The sequence below is a fragment of the Neophocaena asiaeorientalis genome, unplaced genomic scaffold, assembly GCF_003031525.2.
Source record: "Neophocaena asiaeorientalis asiaeorientalis breed wild unplaced genomic scaffold, Neophocaena_asiaeorientalis_V1.1 scaffold150, whole genome shotgun sequence".
NCBI lineage: Eukaryota > Metazoa > Chordata > Mammalia > Artiodactyla > Phocoenidae > Neophocaena > Neophocaena asiaeorientalis.
In genome coordinates, this window is record NW_020176571.1 from 21,932,951 (window position 1) to 21,954,335 (window position 21,385).

Genomic DNA, 21,385 nt, shown 5'->3' on the forward strand with positions numbered 1-21,385 from the left:
CCGCCCCCGGGCCCCCGGCCATGTCGGCGGAGGAGATGGTGCAGATCCGCCTGGAGGACCGCTGCTACCCGGTGAGCAAGAGGAAGCTCATCGAGCAGAGCGACTACTTCCGCGCCCTCTACCGCTCCGGCATGCGCGAGGCCCGGAGGCCGGAGGCCGGCGGCCCCGAGGTGCAGCAGCTGCGCGGCCTCAGCGCCCCAGGCCTGCGCCTGGTGCTGGACTTTATCAACGCCGGCGGCGCCCGCGAAGGCTGGCTCCTGGGCCGGCGCGGGGAGCCGGGCGGTGTCGGAGAGGAGGAGGAGGACATGGACGAGGTGAGCCTGCTGTCCGAGCTGGTGGAGGCCGCCTCGTTCCTGCAGGTCACGTCCCTGCTGCAGCTGCTGCTGTCCCAGGTGCGGCTCACCAACTGCCTGGAGCTGTACCGCCTGGCGCAGGTGTACGGGCTGCCCGACCTGCAGGAGGCCTGCCTGCGCTTCATGGCCGTCCACTTTCACGAAGTGCTGTGCAAGCCCCAGTTCCACCTCCTGGGCTCTTCTCCTCAAGCCCCCGGGGATGTCAGCCTGAAGCAGAGGCTGAGAGAGGCCCGGATGACAGGGACTGCTGTCCTCGTGGCGTTGGGGGATTTCCTGGGAGGACCCCTGGCCCCTCACCCCTACCAAGGGGAGCCCCCGTCCATGCTCAGGTACGAGGAGATGACTGAGCGCTGGTTCCCGCTGGCCAACAACCTTCCTCCTGACCTGGTGAATGTCAGGGGCTACGGGTCCGCCATCCTGGACAACTACCTCTTTATCGTGGGCGGCTACAGGATCACCAGCCAGGAGATCTCCGCGGCGCATTCCTATAACCCCAGCACCAACGAGTGGCTCCAGGTGGCCTCCATGAACCAGAAGAGGTAAGCACCCAGCCGCTCTGCTGCTTTCCCATGCATCCACCTGTTCGGGACTCCGTTCCCGCGTGTTTACTGGGCAGTCACAGGAGGTTGTGCTGAGGTGGGAATGACATCCTCGGGAGTGTTGCTGGCCTTGACTCTGGCAAAGTTCCCGATGGACTAAGAACTTGATAGGAAGCAGAGGCCCTAGTGAGGTCAACTAGCTGAGTAGTTTCCTTGCAGGTATTGCGCCGTTAGACAAATTGCCTCTTTTTGGCGTCTCAGTGAAAAAAAAAGATGTCTGTGGTTTCCTAGAAGGATACTTTCAAAGAAAGCTCTCTTTAATTTTGCTTGTATTTTTACCTTTTTTTGTTTTTTAGGAACTAATCGTGATTATAATGACACACGGGCAGTAACCTGTAACACTGACTTTGGAGGATCTTGTTGTTAATGACTTTGAAGCTTTCCGCGCTGAGGCACCAGGCTATGATCGGAAAATAATCATTGGACTTGTGTTAATATTAGCTATACAGGATTACCTTTCTTACTTTTTGTCCTCTCTTTTGCATATCACTTTTCTTCCCAGACAGTCTTCATTATGGACCCAAGACTTGAGCCTGGCATTGGTCACCTGCAGAATTAGAACATTACCATCCACGCCAGCCTTCTCCCTTCCCATTCTGCAAATCCCTCCCAACATGCACTTGGGTGACTTGAAGAAAGGCAGAGAAAAGGAGGAGATTGCGGGGAGGAGGAGGGAACAGAGCCAGGAAACGTACTGGAAAATAAGAGCAAAGAGCATTATAGGAAGAAGTGGTAGGGGAAAAAAAGATGGTAGGGCCCAAGATGGCCCAGAGCCATTCAGAAGTGGGAAGAAGAATCAATGTAACCCAAGAAAGGACAGGAATACCTTTTCTTCTTGTCCACTTGTACCCATCTCAAGCCCCGCCATGGTTCCTCCTCTGAAGTGTGGAACGAGGAGTTGGGGGACTCACAGCCAGGCAAAAAAAACAAACCCAAAAAACTCTTAACAGGAATGGGAAGGTCATTACACATATTTACTTGACTCAAGGTTCCCCGCCACCAGCCTAAGGGGGGGAGGGGTCCACTGGTGTTATTTCTACTATAATATAAAATTCAATTTGGAAAGTTTTTTTTCTGATGATAAAAAATACATAGTTATGCTAGAAAACTGGGAAAATGTCGAAGAAGCAAAAAGACTATCACTCCCACTCCCTCTGATAACCATCTACAGGTTGGCGTATTTTCTTCCAGCCCTTCTTTTTTTTTTTTTTTTTTTTTTTTGGGTACGGGGACCGGACCGGGGCACGAACCCACGTTCCCTGCATCGGCAGGCGGACTCTCAACCACTGCATCACCAGGGAAGCCTCTTCCAGCCCTTTAGTGCATTATTTACACCATTGTGATGATGTATTCAAAATTTGATATCAGAGTGTTATTTTTAAACAGATTCTAAGAGCTTTAGTTGAAGCAACAAAGGAACATGCAGTGGTGATGGGCGGTGCTCAGATTAGGGGTACAAGGCCCAGCAGGTTGTCACCTCTACACATGTGTCTCCTGCTGTACATTTGGTGCTCAACACGCCACCCCTAGCTCCAGAACTCTTAACACGGCACCTCATGGGATTCTCTTTTCTCCACAAATCCTTGGTAGTCCTTTCCCCCCGCCCCCAGGAATGCCCTTACTGTCCTCTTCAGGGGGAAAAAAAAAGTATTTGAGTAATGCATGAATACATGCTTAGAAAAATTGTAAATGACATGAAAAAACACGGAGTAAAAAAATATGTGTATCTGTAGACATGTTATAGTTATGTAAGTATATAAACATTTATATTTATACATTATAAAGGTATATTTATAAATATGGTGATAGTGGTTAACAGGGAAAAATGTATACATATATGTATATACATGTTGGGGTGTCTGTGCATCTTATACATATTTTTACTCTAAAATTGATTAGCTTATGCTGATTATTATGGCCCTTGATATTTCCACTCTGAGTCTTGTCTATATCAGCAAATGTAGATCCACCTCACTCTTGTTAATGGCTGTGCAGTGTTCCAGCCTATGGATGCACAGAACTGTAGTTAGTTCTTCCCTTATTCATGAGCATTTAGGTCGTTTCCTTTGCCATTAATAAACAGTGCCATGTTGAACATCTTGGTATACGTGTGCCTAGCTTAGTAGGCATATGTGAGTTAGTTCTATATGGCAAATGCCTAGAATCCCTGGATAGGTGGGGCAAAGCTTACATGCATTTAAAATTTTGGTAGCTCCTGCCAAATCGTCCATCAAAGAATTGTTCTAGTTTCCTCTCCTGTCAGCAGTGTTTGAGCTTGCCAGTTCCCTATACTCTTGCCAAGATAAGACATTATCATCATTTAAAAATTTTTACCAATCTAGTAGGCAAAAACACTGGTGTGAATGTCTCTGCTTGGAAGAGAGATTGTTTGTTTCATATGTTTATTTGCCATTTGTATATCTTTTATAAATGGCCTTTGCCAGTTTTTAAAAAATTGGCTTATCTTTTTCGTATTCATTTTAGAAGTTCTCTTCACATATATAGATATTAGTCTCTCGCTTCTTAGGTAATGTTGCACATGTTTTTCCCCTGCTGTTACTTTATCAGAAGGCTCAAAAGTGAAATGCCTTAAGTGACCAGGCAGGTAAAGTCAGTGAGTAGAGGGGTGGGTGACAAGTTATGATGAACCAGAGAGCTACTGACTCACCACAAGAGGGCTCCACCTCTTGGCCACAGCTGGTTACTGCCGCAAAGGCGTGAGGAATGGTGCTGCCAGACATCCAGATATCCTGATTTTTTTTTTTTTTTTAGATGTTGGGGGTAGGAGTTTATTAATTAATTTATTTAATTTTGCTGTGTTGCGTCTTCGTTTCTGTGCGAGGGTTTTCTCTAGTTGTGGCAAGCGGGGGCCACTCTTCATCGCGGTGCGCGGGCCTCTCACTATTGCGGCCTCTCTTATTGCGGAGCACAGGCTCCAGACGCACAGGCTCCAGACGCGCAGGCTCAGTAGTTGTGGCTCACGGGCCTAGTTGCTCCGCAGCATGTGGGATCCTCCCAGACCAGGGCTCGAACCCGTGTCCCCTGCATTAGCAGGCAGATTCTCAACCACTGCGCCACCAGGGAAGCCCCTGGATATCCTGATTTTTAAATGTTGGCAACTTACTCCATTTAAAAAGCAAACAAGTCAACAACAACACAAACCTTATAGACAAAACAAAGTGTAGGCCACAACTGGCCTTGTGAGCGTCCAGTTTTGGACTTCAGGTTTATAGGGTATTCTAATAGGAAGAGATGTTAAATATTTTGTAGTCAGATTGGTCACGTGGGTCCTGTGAGCTTTTTATCTTGCATACGAAAGGCTTCTACAAGCCAAGACTAAATACTCATCTGTCTCGTGCTCTATTACTTTTATAGTTTTGCCACTTTACCTTGACATCTGAATCTGCTTGGGATTTATTTCCATATAAGGCATACTATAAGGTTATAACATGTTCTCTGAATGTCCCAATAGCCTTAATTCTTCACTGTGATTTGCCAAATCAATTATCCTATGCTAATTTTCCTGTTTTCAAACTGGTAGATTGGCCATTCCTCTACCTATGACACATTTTAAAATTTTTATAGCTTGGGAATCTTGTCTGGTAGAACAGACACCCATTTGTTCTGTTCTGTTTTATCTTAATTCTCTTGGTTATTCTTCATACATTTTCTCCTTCAGATATACTTTAGAATCGCCTTGTCAAGTCCTGGTGGAATTTTGACTGGAATTACATTGTATCATAGGTTAATCTGGAGGAGGATTCACAGATTTCTGATACTTTGTAGCTGGAAAAATGGCTTGTTTTTCCATGTATTTATTTGGGTCTTTTGGTCCTTCAGAAAAGGTTTCTTTTATTACCTTTGCATGGTCTGTGTACTTTTTGTTAGAATTATTCTTAGCTGTTTTCTAGTTATTGTTCTTTTTTTATCCTTCCACTTTTTTTTCATTATATTTTTTTAAATTGGGTTCCATATCGGAATTTGTACCCTCTTTATCTCCTTCATACTTTGACTCAGGTCTGACATGGTCTCAACCAGGAGTCCCTTCCTGAACCCTCAGTTGGGCTAAAGGATCAAACTTCATGCTTTTCTAGCACACTCCTCACCTTGAATTGAAATCTTCTGTTTATGTTTGTTTCTCTCCCTTCCAACTGGGGCCTATTGCTTATTCAATGCTTATGTATATTCATACTGCTAACATGGTGTCCAATAAATAATGGATGCTTAAAAATACTTGGCTTTTTTGAATCGTGGAATATATTTTACATTATTGTAATAAAAGTGAACACGTATATATATATATATATATATATATATACGTTTTGTTCTTTTAAAATGTAACAATACAGTGAATATTTTTATCTTGTAACAGTCATTATAGTTATTTAGAATAGCTGAAAAATAATAGTAACATTTAATTAAGCATTTACTCTGTACTAGGTACTGTTCCTACTGCTTTGCATGTATCCTCTCACTTATTCTTCACAAGGATTATATTAGGCAGGTTCCCATTTTACAGAGGCAGAGACCGAGGCACAGAAAGTAAATTGCTCAAGGTGTGTAAAAAGTAGAGTAACCGAAATGTAAATATCCGTTGACTAGATATAATCGTTTAGAGAGTTTATAAGTTTTGGCTTAATGACTGACAGTGACCATCTTCATGCAGACCTTTAACTTTTCCTTTTAAAAATGATTCTCTTCCAAGGAGTGGAGCACAGATATTTCATGCTACTGCATTGCTTTTCAGAATTTCATTATGTGTGCCTCAGCCTCACCTCAGCCTCTGTGCCAGCATTATTCTAGTCACTATTGAATAAACAACAAAGATGATATGGCTCCTGCCCAGAAGGAGTTTATAGTTGAGTTTGGATGATGAGACAAATAAAAATGAAATCTAGAGTGGGATTATGCCTGGATAATGCGTTCAACACAGGTTCCGAAAACAGTGGAGGAAACTTAGAACCTTGAGTACAAAGGGCACCTTTAGGCCTCTGGTTACACAGCATTTCACATCTACCTCGATTCACTGCCTTTGCGATGGATTCACTGCCTTTGCGATGTATTCGAATGGTTGACAAAGGGGTCAAAGGCAGAGCAACCCGCTTTCCCCAGGGACTGAACAGTGCAGTGATCCCAGAATCTTAAATAACAAGAGATAGGCGGGAACTCTGGGACTGGGAGATTTTATAAAGCCCTTTGCACCCTGGAGAAAATGGTGCAAAAACAAACAAAAAACACAAAGAAACGTTTAGTGCTGTGCTCACTACTTGAAAACAGCAGTGTGAGTACACAGCACTGTTGGAGAGGCTGCTTTGAAGTCCAAGTACACAACACTGCCCGGTGGTCTGAACGTGAATTTGATCTCAGGCGTTGTCAGGACATAACTTTTTACGTGTAAAGGCTTGTGTGCCCATGGAGTTGCTTGCTTCCCTTCCTCACTTTACTTAGCAATAACTTGCAGGAACTGGCACTGTTGCAGCCATCAGTTCATTATTTTCTGTATTTCTAGAGTTATCTCTAGTATCTTCTGTTGCCTTGCACCCTTGCTCTGAAATCGGAGTCGTGTTGTGCCATCCTGTTCTGTGTGTGAACACAGCAACGTTGGGAGAGAAACCTAACAAACAAGTCTCCCGGCAGAGAAGGAATTACAGTTGTCAGCTTTGACTGTCCCCTTTCCTCTGAGCCAAAGTTTAGTATTTTAGAGCATTTCTAGAGGCATGAAACCTTCGAGAGATTTTGTCCTCTGTGGTTAATTGCAGTGGAGCACAAGGATAGTATGAAGTAAACTATATGTCTGTTCACCTCCCCCCAGTATAATTTTGGCCAGCAGTTTAAACTGCTTTGTGCATTAGGTTTGCTCAGAGGTGGTAGGTAGTAGGGAGCAACCATGACTCTTTTTGTTGCGGGACGCGGGCCTCTCACTGTCGCGGCCTCTCCCGTTGCGGAGCACAGGCTCGGGACGCGCAGGCTCAGCGGCCGTGGCTCACGGCCCCAGCCGCTCCGCGGCATGTGGGAATCTTCCCGGACGGGGCATGAACCCGTGTCCCCTTCATCGGCAGGCGGACTTTCAACCACTGCGCCACCAGGGAAGCCCAACCATGACTTTTTCTGTCTCCTAACCTTCCCTTCTCCCCTCCCTGGTCCCTAGGGGAGGGTAATGCTTGGGGGAAGTGGCAGAGGGGAAAGAGGAGACAAAAGGCCCTGATGGTCCACAGGCTGCACAGTCCTCCCCGGAGAGCCGGAGAAAGGGCTAGGGGAAGGAGCTTGTCTTTTATTCTAAGTCTTACCCTAATGGTAACAACTTTTCTAAGCAACAAATCCTAACAGTGGTTTACATGTCTTGAGCTGTCACTCAGGGCTGCATGTCGTGGTCACTACTTTAGATGTCCTCCCCATGTCCTGCTCTCTGAGACGGGCATTATTATTGGCCCCATTTTCCCAAAGGGGAGACTGAGGCTCAGTGAGTTTCATTAACTTGCGCATATCACGGGGCCCGCACTCTACGCCACTCAGACCTCAAATCATCCTGCCCTTCCGATGGTTACAATAGCTCTTGTTAGTCTTTGATACCTGTGTGCTGGTGGTTGGCTTGGTTCGTGTTACTCAGCTTTGAAGGATTTCAAAAGCTTTTTATTTCTTCTAAGTGAAGTAGAAATTAGATCGTCATCTCAGTTTTCTCGCTTTCATTTCTATTTACTGTAAGTCAAGTATGTAGCTACAACAAATCGTTATTTGATTTAAAGTTCTTTTTGCCTCCTGAATGGAGTATGTCAGGGATCAATATTAAGAAAACACTGTAGGGAGTTCCCTGGTGGCGCAGTGGTTAGGAATCCGCCTGCCAATGCAGGGGACATGGGTTCGAGCCCTGGTCCGGGAAGATCCCACATGCCGTGGAGCAACTAAGCCTGTGCGCCACAACTACTGAGGCTGCACTCTAGAGATCATGAGCCACAACTACTGAGCCTGTGTGCCACAACTGCTGAAGCCCGTGCGCCTAGAGCCTGTGCTCCACAGCAAGAGAAGCCACTGCAATGAGAAGAGTAGCCCCCGCTCACCGCAACTAGAGAAAGCCCACGTGTAGTAACGAAGACCCAACGCAGCCAAAAATAAATAAATAAATTTATAAAAAAAAAAAAAAAAAAAAAAAGTAGTAACGAAGACCCAACGCAGCCAAAAATAAATAAATAAATTTATAAAAAAAAAAAAAAAAAAGAAAGAAAACACTGTAGAGGTGATACTTTTTAAAAATAAGTGATAGCTTGGATTCACACCTTTACCCTTCAGAATGCGAAGAGTAGAAAAGTTATTTTCAGAAAACGGGAAAAGGCAAGAATTTATGGAAGCGAAAGTACTTTGTACAGAAGTCCAGCACTTTGTCCATTACAGCCAGTGACTATTGCAGTTGACAAATGAGAAACCCATCCTCCTGAGGTCAAGAAACGTAGGCAGTGACATGCAGGCAAGCATTCCCTCTAGTGACCCCTTTCTGCAAGTTACCCTTTTCAACTCTTACGACATGCTTTTCTTTTCCCTACTGAGACTCAGATCAACTGAGATTTAATGACTTGTTCAAGCTCACAGAGCTGTTGAGTAGGGGAGCTGAGACTTCCCTGTGCAAGCCTGGGTTCATAATCCTTGGCAGTCTGCCTCCTCATCAAGTGGCCTGTTTTGGGGAGGCAATTGCATCATAAAACAAATTCAATATTGGAAAAGTGTTTCTCTTTTCAAGTGAATTTGAGCATGTTGGGGTCTGGAGAGACAGAGTTGTTTACTTTTAACTGCCTATTCGTTCAGCCTCAGAAAGAAGCCCCTTACATATTGCTTAGGACAAATGATTATGCTGGAGGAATATCAAAAACTGTTTTGATCTTACAAAATTTACTATCTGTGTACCTTTGGGAAGCAAACACAGATTGTGGGCTGGTAAAATTTTAAGCTTTATTTCCTTCGGATCCCCAAATTTGCACACACAGAGAGGGCATCATGGTCAGATTTTAAGGACCATTGGCAGCAGGAAAGGTAAGCAAAATGAACCAAGGACCCCCCAGTAACTGCCACCCCGGTGAAGTCTATTGGCGTGAAAAACTGCGTGGCTGGCTGAGTTTAGTGGACAATATGACGTTCTTGATGAAGAGTACCCTATTTACTCTCTGATTTGAAAAACAAAACTAAGCTAAAACTCATTTTTAATGTAATGTAAACATTACAGGGACCTTTGAAAAAAATCTTAATTTTTTAATAGGTGACTATTACTAACATATGCTCTAGATCATAATGCACCATTGTTTATTAAACATCTGTCAGGAGATCAGGCATGGCTACTTGTTCACTGCTGCTTTTTAATCTACCCTCTTACATGCTTTTTCCATTTGGAGCCTCTACCCCCCATTCTTTCTTAGGATGTTGTTACTTTTGAAGAGCTCATTGTGTTGGCATTAGATGAGGCCTCTAAATTCACCGGGTCTAGCTTCTTTATTTCAAACACTAGAAAACTGAGAAATTTTAGCGATGGTATCTTTTCTCTGTGTAGTACTTTCTGATAAGCTGTGTGGTGTAATTGTCTCGACCACCCTGTGATGGGTATGGTCCCCACGCTAGAGACAAAGGTCAGATAGCTGGTTATCAGCAGAGCGGGTCTAGAAGCAGGTCTCCTGCTCCTACAGTAATACGAAGCTGCTCGTATTACTGTAAACTTGAGATGGTTCCACGTATCACAGTCGGCTGACCCAGCACTTGCAAATGCTTATATCCTTCCTGGCCTTCAAAGAGTCCATTAATCTTTATGTACTACACTGACAGAAATTAATTTTTTTCTTTTCAATTCAAACGTCATGAGGCTTTTATTTAGTATCTGAAGCCGATAAGCAGAGTTTAGTTGTATTACTGAATATGGGCCTTAAAACCAATGCATTTCTCTTCCAAAAATTATTTACTCTTGTTATAGGTGATCATTTGTTGATAGAGGTATTTGTTAACATGTGTGAATACCCTAAGAATGTCAGATCAAAATCGTTTTAATTAGTTCACTGCTTACCTCCCCCTACCTTATATGTTGTGAAGCAGTATAGAAGACGCCCTCATATCGAGGAGGATGGGTGAGTGATCTGCTTAGGTGAACTCATGGTAAAGGGGCGTCTGGACCGCCCTGTAGCAAACAACCTTTGCATGTGCTTGTCTGTGTAGGCAAGCACTGGTGTGTACCTAGGATGGAGCCTACCCACTGGGAATAGAGAGAGGCAAGGGAATGGGGTGGGTACTTGCTCCCACTCTTGGAAGAGTTATTGAGTTTATTTTATTTATTTATTTTTGAAGTATAGTTGATTTACAATGTGGGTTTTTTCTATTTTTTATTGAAGTATATTTTTACATTTATTTTTCTTGAAGTATAGAGGTATTGAGTTTAGCATATACAAAGTGGTTCTTGGTTTAAGCAAAGCAAGATTAGTCCTTGTTATATTGAAAATTGCTTATCTTCAATAGCAAAAGTTTGGAGAATGCACCAAACTTGTGGATTCTTGGGGACAAGAGTGAAATTTGAGATGCCGTTCAGTCATTCCTTTGTCCCCAGGCAGAATAGCACCCAAATTGGAGAGCTCATTTCCTTCAAATATCCAGCAGATTGCTCACGCTGCTTTAGCAGATCATGCCATTGTCTTACTTCTTTTTTCTTGTTTATACGGTCTTAATTTTTTGCTTTCAAAAGCTGTACATTTTATTTTTGGCTGCGCCGTGCAGCTTGCGGGAGCTGCGGGATCTTAGTTCCCCAATCAGGGATCAAACCCGTGCCCACTCCATTGGAAGTGCGGAGTCTTAACCACTGGACCGGGAAAGTCCGTTTTGTCTTACTTCTTCTTTTTTTAAATTATCATTTATTTATTTATTTTACGTTTTTGGCTGCGTCGGGTCTTAGTTGCGGCACGCGGACTCTTCGTTGTGGTGCGTGGGCTTCTCTCTAGTCGTGGCGTGTGGGTTTTCTCTCTCTAGTTGTGGCGCGCGGGTTCCAGGGCGCATGGGCTCTGTAGTTCGCGGCATGTGGGCTCTCTCGTTGAGGCGTGTGAACTCAGTAGTTGTGGCGCGTGGGCTTAGTTGCCCCGAGGCATGTGGGATCTTAGTTCCCTGACCAGGGATCGAACCTGCGTCCCCCGCATTGTAAAGTGTTTTCTTTTACCACTGGACCACCAGGGAAGTCCCTGTCTTCTGAATGATCAAAAGAACTGACTTTGTGGGCCTTTGTGTCTCTCTTTCAGGTCTAACTTCAAACTCGTGGCTGTTAATTCAAAACTCTATGCCATTGGTGGGCAGGCCGTTTCTAACGTTGAATGTTACAGCCCTGAGCAGGATGCCTGGAATTTCGTGGCACCCTTACCAAACCCTCTGGCTGAGTTTTCTGCGTGTGAGTGTAAGGGGAAAGTTTATGTCATTGGAGGATATACTACGAGAGGTAAGTAAAGGGGCCTAGTAAGTGGTCCTCCTACACGTGAGCTTTGGCAGCCTGGGAAAGGGCAGCAGGGGCTGGAGGAAACCCTCTAGTGTGATCTTATGTATTACATAGTATATATTTACATATCTGGAAAAAAGAGCATCCTGTATGACAGGGGCAGTTTGGGAGGAGGGGCCTTTGATGCCTTTGTGTGAGCATGAAAATTGAAAGGGGGAGGGGGAGCTGTGAACAAAATGTATTTTCTTCCTGCTTTGGAAACCCCACCTTGTGGTCAGCCATCCTGTGACTTGGCTGGGTAACTCCCATCCTTCTCCCAAATGCACACTGAATCCGCCCCGTCCAACACTATGGAATTTAGTGCCACAGCATTCTCGCAGATCTTTGTTTTCACTTTCTCCCTTGTGTTTGGGCACAAGCATATCAGATACAGGTTCCAGAAATTCAGCTGCAGGCGGTTTTCCCATATCATAGAAGGAGCGAGTACATGAAGAGAATTCTTTCCTGACCAGTGTTGGGAAGGGGTTGTGCTGTTTATTAAACCGTACATATGTGTTCTTCACTTTTGTGGGTGGGCATTTTGTAGTTAATGTTGTGGAAATAAAAAGTTTCTCCAGAGGTTTTATACTGCTGGTCTTGGTAGGAAGCATCTCACAGCTTGGTTTTCTGTTACTTGGTTTTCTATTATTAACAGTAAGAAAGGCAATGGTGGACCCCCAGGAAGAGGTATGTCTTTCCCGTTATCTCTTTCCTTCCCGTGAAGCAGTTGTTTCCAAGTTATCTCATGGCCAAGGCAGTTTATTTCTTCTTTTGGTCTGTCTGGCTGTATAATGCCCAGAACTTTTAGAAAAGGCATAACTGGACTCTTAGCCACATTGAAGTAGTAGAGTTACCATCATATTTGACGTAGTGAAATAACCTATCACCCCTGTATGGTGTGATATGGGCAGGACAGAGCTCTCCAGCCCTGGCTGATAACAGGCATGTGCTGATGGCCCCAGGAAGCTGCATGTGACCATTTATAACTTTGCAAAGAACAGAAATCCACATAATAATAATATGAAGTAGGTGGCAAAAATTCTTTCAACATAACCAGATGTGTCTTGTTTTGGGGATATATGTTTGAGGAAGAAGTTAAATGTAAGGTATTTTATGAGCATCTGATTTACTTTTTTTTTTTTTTTTGGTGACAGCGAAAGATTTTGATGAACACTTCTTAGAGTACCTCTAAACAGTTGATTGGTGGGGAGGGTGGTAGGCGATGTTTTAGTTTCCTGTGGCTGACTTAACAAATGACCACAAACTTGGTGGCCTAAAGCAACAGAAATGTATTCTCTCACAGTTCTGGAGACCAGGAGTCTGAAGACAAGGTGTCAGGAGGATTACATCTGCTCCCCCTGAAGGCTCTAGGGCAGAAACCTTCCTTGCCTCTTCCCGGCTCTGGTGGCGCCAGGTGTTCCCTGCCTCTGTCTCCTCTGTGTGTATCCATGTCTTCCTCTTCTGTCTCTTATAAAGACACGCATCTCATTGGATTTAGAGCCCAGCTGGGTAATCCAGGATGACCTCGTCTTGAGATTCTTAACTAAATTACATCTGCAAAGACCCTTTTTCCAATAAAAAGTCACATTCAAAGGTTCTGGGGGTTAGAAGATGAACATATGTTTCAAGGGGTCACCATTCAGCTTTCTGCAGGTGGTGTGTTTATTTATGCGTTTAAGAAGTTGCAGTGGTGACATGGGAAGAGGAGAACAGTCTTTTTCACTCCAAGTTTTCATTACTTGTCCCTAGTGACTCTCCACTGATGATAAGATAATTGCCAGTTTTTCCTTTACGGATACTTGAAAGAAAATGAGACCTAGCAGTCATTTCTTTCACCGTCAACGTTGGTGTTCAGGTTACAGTGGTCAACTTTATAGACTTGACTAAACCACAGACCCGGGTGAATTCCTGTGCACGCATATGTACCTCTATGTGTATCTGTGTGTCTTCTCTCCTAGGAAAGTAAGTACAGTTATTTACTTTTGCACATTTCTAAGAATTCTGGTTCCTCCCTAGATTTTGTGACACAGAATGCGCCCTGTGAGCTGACCCAATGCACACATATCCCTTGGCTTCTCTTCTAACCAGGAGCTGGGAAGCGCTGACGGAAAGCACTGTAGCCTGAAGGCTATGCCCCTGGTAGATTTCCTAGTTTTTCCATGACCCTGGCTGAGCAAATGTTCTTTAGAGTTGACCTGGAAAACCCTTGCTTGTGTGTTTTCTAGTTTCACAAGCCGCTACTAAAGTGCCTTCTTGACTTGGGCCACCCACTGTGATTCCTGTCCCGGCTTCCCCGAGCCAAATCCCCACGATGGGATGGTTAGGTGACGTGGACGGATGACTGTTTGTGTAAGGACTGAAAACGAGTTTTTTACGATGGGAGGGCAGGACAGTTCCTCGTCCTCTGAAGCCCCCCTCCTCCTCTGCTTGGGCTCTTCCCAGCACTTCCTAATAGTTCCTTGTTTTGAAAACAAGAAGTCATAATTGTCATGAAAAAAAAAAAATTCAGGACTTAAGGTTGGCTTCGTAGCCTGCCGACTTCTTACGTTAGGTGAGACTTTTAAATTTTAGTAAGGAAGAGTTTGTGATTTTTATGATACCTCTTTGATTGTTTTAATTCTTTGGCCGGCACTGAAGAAATGAAATTCGATAGAAAGTAGTAGTAACCACTAAAGGGAAGAAAGGTGATTTGTTAAATGTCAGAATCAACTCTAAATGTAAAGGCAGAAAGTTTTACATTTTACGTCCGCCAACTCAAACGACCTCATCATGGTCTGAGCCCTTGTTGGGTGAGGAGAGAAAACATTTACAGAAGACCTGGAAGGACCTTCAGACCTGGACCTGAGAAATAAATACATTGAAGCTTTGCTAGAATAAGCCTTTTATTCGTGGGGTGGGGAGGGGTTACTAAGGGGCAATAGTTGGATAGATTAGTAATAACCAAACTCCGAAGGGCTGACTCCTAGGATGAGCTGTATCACAATCGCTACAAAGAAAAGAAAGAGGGGAGGTCATAGTCTTGGTGGAAAACAGAAGTTGTAACAATTTTGACATTTCTGCAGGCTCCGGACGGGTGCACACACAGGATCTGGACTCCTTTCCCTTCCCTCTGTGCCCTCTTAGGAGACACTTGACTTAGTAGCAGAGAGCACAGTGGAGCTCTAATTACTGCCCACTGTGAGTGGGTCCTTCTGTCTCAGGATCAAGTACTCCTCCCAGCTTCTGCAGCCATCAAAAGGCTGTGCGCTTTACTTGGACATCAGTTCCCAAGCTGGACTGTCTCTTACACTGATTTTGTTGTTTAAAAAACAACAACAAACAGAAAGTTCATTATTTTGGCTAATTCAGAGCATTTTTAGTTTTTTTTTTTCTCAGTCTAAAATATTCCATTTATTCTTTCCTTGAGGAGAAAAGGAGAATAAAAAAAGAACGATAAAAAAAAAAGAAAAACGAAACTAGATATTTTAAATTTCACAAGCATTTTTCAAAAAGAGAGTAGGCAATAATTTTCCTTGAAAAAGCTCTTCAAAATGATGTCACGGTAGTCTTTCATCTACCATCCGATTTTATCCACACAATAATTACCCATCTCTTGTGAAACAGGGGTGGGGAAGGGGGAATGGCCTTTGCCAGTGTGTCTCTGGTGCTACAGTTGGGAAACAGAATTGCCAATGATTCTGTGGCTTGAAGGTCAGAGGTGAGATTTGCTTGCATCTCTCCTGCCATGCAGCTCTGCGTCCTTTCCTTTAGACAGCTCCAGAGATCCTGCTCGGCTCGCTTGGCTTGTTTTGTAGGATCTGTTGCCAAGGATAGATCCTCTCGGGGCTCCACCAGTCGTCTGCGTTAAGCAGTCAGTCATTCAGTAGATACTGACGAGGGTTCTGAGGCTCGGATTCTTTGTACGTTGGCCTGGTGGTTCTCAAAGTTGCAAGGGTCCCAGGGAGGAGGGGGTGCTCTGTCACAGCGGCTCATCTGCCTGGCCTGGCCTGACCCACTCTGACAGCCTCCCAGGCAGGGGACGTACCCGGCAGGCCAGTGGGGATGATTCTGCACGGATCTCCTCCCAGCCATTTCGAAAACTATTTCCCCAACCTCGGCTTTCCTGAAATAGTTTTGCCTCTGTGTTAGCCAATCACTCAGGTGGAGGTAGGCGTGTGTGTCCAGCCCAGGCAGCCGTCCTTGCTCCCGGTCGCTGTGTCATCATGCGGCTTCTTCCTGCCTTTCAGACCGGAACCTGAACATCTTGCAGTACTGCCCCTCCGCTGACACCTGGACGCTCTTTGAAACGTGCGACGTCCACATCCGCAAGCAGCAGATGGTGTCCGTGGAGGAGACCATCTACATCGTGGGGGGCTGTCTCCACGAGCTGGGGCCCACCCGGAGGGGCAGCCAGAGCGAGGACATGCTCACCGTGCAGTCCTACAACACTGTCACCCGCCAGTGGCTCTACCTCAAGGAGAACACGTCCAAGTCGGGCCTCAACCTGACGTGCGCGCTTCACAATGATGGCATCTACATCATGAGCAGGGACGTGACCCTGTCCACCAGCTTGGAACACCGAGTCTTCCTCAAGTACAACATCTTTTCGGATAGCTGGGAAGCCTTCAGGCGTTTCCCAGCCTTTGGACACAACTTGCTGGTCTCTTCACTTTATCTGCCCAATAAAGCAGAGACATGACTGAATCGACTTAGTATTTAAAAGAAACCTGGTTCAAGACCAAAAAACCAAAAGAACCGTGTCCAATTTCGAGAGAGACTGATTTTTAAAGGGAAAATGTGGGTTTTAGGTCATTTATACAAAAGCTGTAAATACGCCTACTTGAACTAATTACTTGAAAACTTGTGGAAAAAAGAGACCAACTTTATTATTTTTTTAATTATTGATTTTTAAATTATGGGAGCAAATCCATGATAATGTTTTCATACAAATGTGATACCCTTCGGCCGGTGACTGAAACTGATCCTCAAAAAGAAGATTCATTGTGCCTGCTTGGTAAAGGGCCAAAGTCAATAATTGGCATGAATGGTAAAGATGATTTTAAAATCAGTTTTATTTAGGTCGCTTGAAATATCATTGATACCTTAAGTGAGAGATTATTTTTTTGGTTTTTAATTTACTTGACAAACATATTAACACTGTCTTTCTCCCCCGGTCACACCCGCATGTATTGCAGTGTATTTAAACTAGGTTCTATGTTCGTATATTTTATCTGCACACAACTTCCCAGGAAACTTACACCAGTGGAACCAGTACCCAGTCCTCCCCAAAACCTGCATAAAAACGTTCTCAGCTATTTTTCCAGTCTTTTCTTTACAGTTATGAATGCTGAGTAAATAGGAAGGTATAACCTCTTATTTCATTTATGTAGCAGATTGCAGATTTATGTGGTCAGATGGGTTGTATTGCTAGGCGTCCTGTATTTCTTAAAAGAGAGGATATATTGTTTCATTCTGTTCTTTTAAAAGGACAGATCTCTGTGTTTTTAAAATCGAGTCTTAAATTTAAGTGGGAAGGAAAGGAAGCACCAAATAACGGGAAAAAATGCCTTTGAGAGTTATTTTATTGACTGTATTTGACTTAGTTCTTTTTTAAAAGTTTGAAACAGTAACTTTATATTTCGGTCAGGCACCTTTGTAATTTAATCTCGGCTTTTTAACTCATGCTTTGCTTTTGTGGGGTAAGGTGAGGGTAGCTTTGAAACGTTTGTGCTGGGGTAAGGTGAGGGTAGCTTTGAAACGTTTGTGCTGGAGAGAGGGGAAGAAGCCCCTACAGAGATGGAATGGATCTGGTAGGATTTCTGGAATCTGGTAAGGTGCTCTGCTTGCCTTGGTTGGTAAATCAGGTGGAACCCAGCTCAAGCAGTTGTTTACAGTAAGTCAGTTAACAAATGAATACAATCTTCTGCCAGTTACAGATCAGCATTTCTTTAAAAATATACAGGCGTATCTCAGAGATAGTTCAGTTCCAGACCACTGCAATAAAGCAAATAAAGCAAGTTGCAAGAATTTTTGGGTTTCCCAGCATGTATAACGGTTATATATACACTATACTGTAGTCTGTTAAGTGTGCAATAGTACTATGTCTAGAAAAACAATGTACATACCTTACTTTAAAAATGCTCTATTGCTAAAAAATGCCAACCCTTATACCTGACAAGCTGGGGTTGCCACAGATCTTCAATTTATCAAAAACGCGTTATCTTCGAAGTACAATCAAGTGAAGCACAATGAAACAAGATATACCTGTATACACGCACGCAAAGAAATTTTATTTTCATTGAGAAACACTTTCTGAGATTCCCTGATTTTCTGTGATGGAGTAAGTTTAAACTGTGAGCTGGACCCTATCTTTCTGTCCTAACATTCCAGTTTCAGCATGCCCCGCTTTAAGAAACTCCCGTAGAAAAAGAAAAACTGTTGCAGCAAATTCATGCACTCAGCACACGTGCTGAGTGCCTCTAGTATGCATTCACCATGCAGCTGTCACAGAGGAGGCGGTAACCTTGACAGCCTTTACTTTACCCAAGGAGTCACCCCAGGGTTTCCGGGCAGCGGTGGCGTCCTGTACATATATTATGGTATATTTAAAATTAGGGTCTACTTGTAAAAATTCTAGTTGCATAACTTTTCAGGAATACTTCCATTAGGTAAAATGAGGTGTCTTTATTGCGGACCTGGAGACAGATCTTTGCATCTTGTCACCAAATCTTATCAGCACTCTCCTTTCAACGCTATTTAAGGGTTTCTAAGCCAGATCCATTTGTTCTCAAATACTTAGCCTTTTTTTTCTTTTTTTAAAAAAACAACAACTCTGAACTGAAATCTTCCTGGAAATGGTACTTAATAATAGAGTTATATTAATTTATATTCATTATAGAAATGAATTTCCAGTGACCAAGAATTTCATTACATATATTTAAAAATCTAATTTATTTTAGATAGCATTAACTTTTGGTACTATAGATCTTAACATCTTTAAGGCTTATCCTTATATATTCATAAGATTCTAGCCAGTTGAATTAATTCTGGACAAACAATTGGAGATTAGCTCGTAAATACCCACATTGTAAAAAATACAGTATTATTCCTGCCAACCAGTTCTCTTCCTCATTACATTCTTTGGGTCCATTTTCCGAATGCTGACAACTAGATGCTTGGACCAAGTGAAGGCATACTCTGATCCAAAAAGCTCTTTTTATAAACCAGGTTTGATGTGTGTGTGTACGTGCATCTGTGTGTGTGTGTGTGTGTGTGTGTGTGTATTTGCACACATCTGGCATATTAAGCTCTCTCTAAGATACGCAGAATCCTAACAAGACTGCTTCTTGGGGCTGCCAGTGGTACGTAGGCAAAGTGGAAAGTGCAGTAGGACAGATCTGTGGATTTAGGACATTATCCTTCCTGCTGTACACATCAGCTGTGTTGGCATTTTGAGGGTAATTTTAATTTAGCCCTGTTCTCTCACTGGTGCCAATGTTACACTAAAGGCTGTACCTGTGACGAAGGCAATGTTGCTTTGAAAGTCTCCCTTTGTTTCCTCTCTTTCTCTATACATGTTCTCCTTCTTTTCAGAGATGCTTCTGAGGGGTGCTGACCTCTCTGTAGGGAGGGGAGTTACTGGGAGGACCCCAGTGGTGGCCACCCTGCCAGAGGCGGCCTATTTCACTGAGAAGGGTCTGAATGGCAGAATGAGTCCTGAGTGTGAATTGTTAGAGGAAGGTTGTTGATTCTTCCTGTCATACTTTCTGGCTTTCTCTTCTGCACCCTTAGTTTCAGAGGCCTCTCCCTTTGTTTTTCTGATGAATGTGTAGGAGTTGACTATTTCAACCGTATGTGTTAAATCTTAACAAAGAAGTACTGAGAAGGTTATGGATACTAGTAGGAAGCAAGTAGATGTAGATTAAGCATGAATACCAAAGAGAATTTCACTCTGCCATTTTTTTTGAACCAAAATCCCAAGTCGTTCCAAATGCCTTAGATATCAATTAAAGTTGTACTGAGATGGACAAAGCTCTTTCTCTACAGAGAGAGTAATCAAGTAAATGCCTGTTCTCTTTCAATAAACCATTACTGAGCAGTGTGGATGCCGTGTTTTCAGATTTCCAGGTAAATTCATGACTCTACCTGTTTGGCTGCACAGGTAAATCAAGTGGAAAGGCTTTGGCCTTCCTGGTCGACCAGCATTTAATAAGCAGTGGCTTAGTGCAGAGGCACTCGAGAGACAGCATAGCAACAGAAAGGGAATATGGGTGAGTTGTTAGATGCCTTTCTCCTGCACCAGGGGTGGGAATACAGAACATCTGTGCCACCATTCTTTCAAGGAGGCATTGTGAATGAGCGGCACTCCTCTCCTCCCAGACAGGAATTGGTCTTAAAATCTGTGTCATTGATGCTTCCAGGCATCCACTACCAGTGCATCAGAGTGAGATGAAGTCTATTTGTCATCCCTGCCTTAGGCAGAGGAGTGAATGAATTACGTGAGTAGACACCACCCAAAATGGCTTTGAAAGCAGTGAGCTGATTCAGCTCAGTTCCCTGGTTCCCAGAAATATGTATTAAATATCTATCATGTGAGAGAAAGTGCTAAGAAGTGGGGATACAGACATAAGTAAGCCACCATCCCCGACCTTGAAGAGCTTACAGCCTTGTGAAAATGTTTGTCTTGATGGTCGTAACTAGACTGTTCGTCTGGAAGATGCCCACTTTTGTCAGACGCACTGGGGCTCCCTGGCCTTCCTGCCTCTTCAGTCCTGGTTCCAGTCTGTCCCCTACTTTATGGTTGACTAGCAATCATCATGAACCAGCTTTTCTCTAGATTTGAACATTGCATCCTATGGTTTCTGTTTTTCACAGTATGCTCTTTTCTCACTACTTTCCGTAGTCTTCTCTGTACTTCATTTTTCAGAAAAGAATGATATGAGATCTGCTTTATTTAAAATACTTACCAGGCTCCACAGCTTATGGAGCTGAGAGCTCAGCAGCTTGATCCCATGAAAAGGAGGAGCAAAGCCAGGGAAGCAGGTATTGGGAGAGAAGCAAGCTATTCACATGTGCGTTTGTACCTATGCCTTTAACACACTTCCATAAAAAGTATTAATAAAGAAATGGACATTGAGACACTAGTCCTGACTGAAAGTCAGTTGAGTTTTTGCCTTTGTGATAACTGTCAAAGGGTATGTTTCATTCACATGAGAGTATTTATTTTTCATTTTCTGGTGTTAATTTAGGAACACAATACAAAATACACACCGGTTGACACAGGCTGACTTCTGCCCTTGAAGTAACCATTTTCATCCATTCCTGTAGGAGACAGATTAAATGTAAAAGACGGTCAATTCTGAGTTGCAAAGGGTGCTGTAATGACCTTGATAGAGTTGGCTGGTGCTCTGTCAAATGGATGTCACAGTCTCTTACTAGTAAAGAGAGAGAAAATGTCATTTGCATTCTTGTGTCATTTTTCTAAAAAAATACTTAATGGGGGCTCTTTAGATGTCTCTGCAAGGTTTTCATATCTAGTGGTCATTTTAGGCAAAATGATAATCCATAGAGTGAATAGTTATGTTTTGTTATGACTAATTCTTTGTTTAAGAGGTTGTATTGAGTCTTCAATTTCAAGTGTGGCTTAAAATGTAAACACATCACATGATTCATTTCAGTACAATGACGCCTATGAAGCACTTATTCAAAGAGCATTCCTTTGTGTTTAGAACTACAGAAGAAAATCTCTTCAAATAAAATAGTCCTGAATCAGTGTATGTTGTCCTTGAAGTATGAGCTGTGGACTCAGGGCTGGGAGGAGGCAGACATTGCGTGAGACAGGCCCGTGCGGTGGGAGCTCCTGACTGCCTGGAAGGCCAGACGAACACGTGAACCAGTTAGAGAGGTGGCATTTGGCTGGAGGAGGAGTCACGTGGGGCGTGTCGCGAGAGCTGCTAGTGTTGGGAGAAGACGGATCG

General features: G+C 43.6%; 1 protein-coding gene across 1 annotated transcript; it reads left to right on the forward strand.

Annotated features, from left to right (window-relative positions):
* Positions 1–6: 6 nt before the first annotated feature.
* On the forward strand, positions 7–21,179 carry KLHL42 (kelch like family member 42). The gene is made up of 3 exons (XM_024733250.1): positions 7–892; positions 11,200–11,393; positions 15,656–21,179. The coding sequence occupies exons 1-3, from the start codon at positions 21–23 to the stop codon at positions 16,105–16,107; spliced, it is 1,518 nt and encodes a 505-aa protein (XP_024589018.1). The 5' UTR covers positions 7–20; the 3' UTR covers positions 16,108–21,179.
* Positions 21,180–21,385: the final 206 nt, after the last annotated feature.

Coding starts and splice junctions, on each gene's coding strand:
- KLHL42 (XM_024733250.1), top strand. CDS start 21: ATGTCGGCGGAGGAGATGGTGCAGATCCGCCTGGAGGACCGCTGCTAC. Junction 893..11,199: donor GCCTCCATGAACCAGAAGAG/GTAAGCACCCAG, acceptor TCTCTCTTTCAG/GTCTAACTTCAAACTCGTGG. Junction 11,394..15,655: donor TGGAGGATATACTACGAGAG/GTAAGTAAAGGG, acceptor CCTGCCTTTCAG/ACCGGAACCTGAACATCTTG.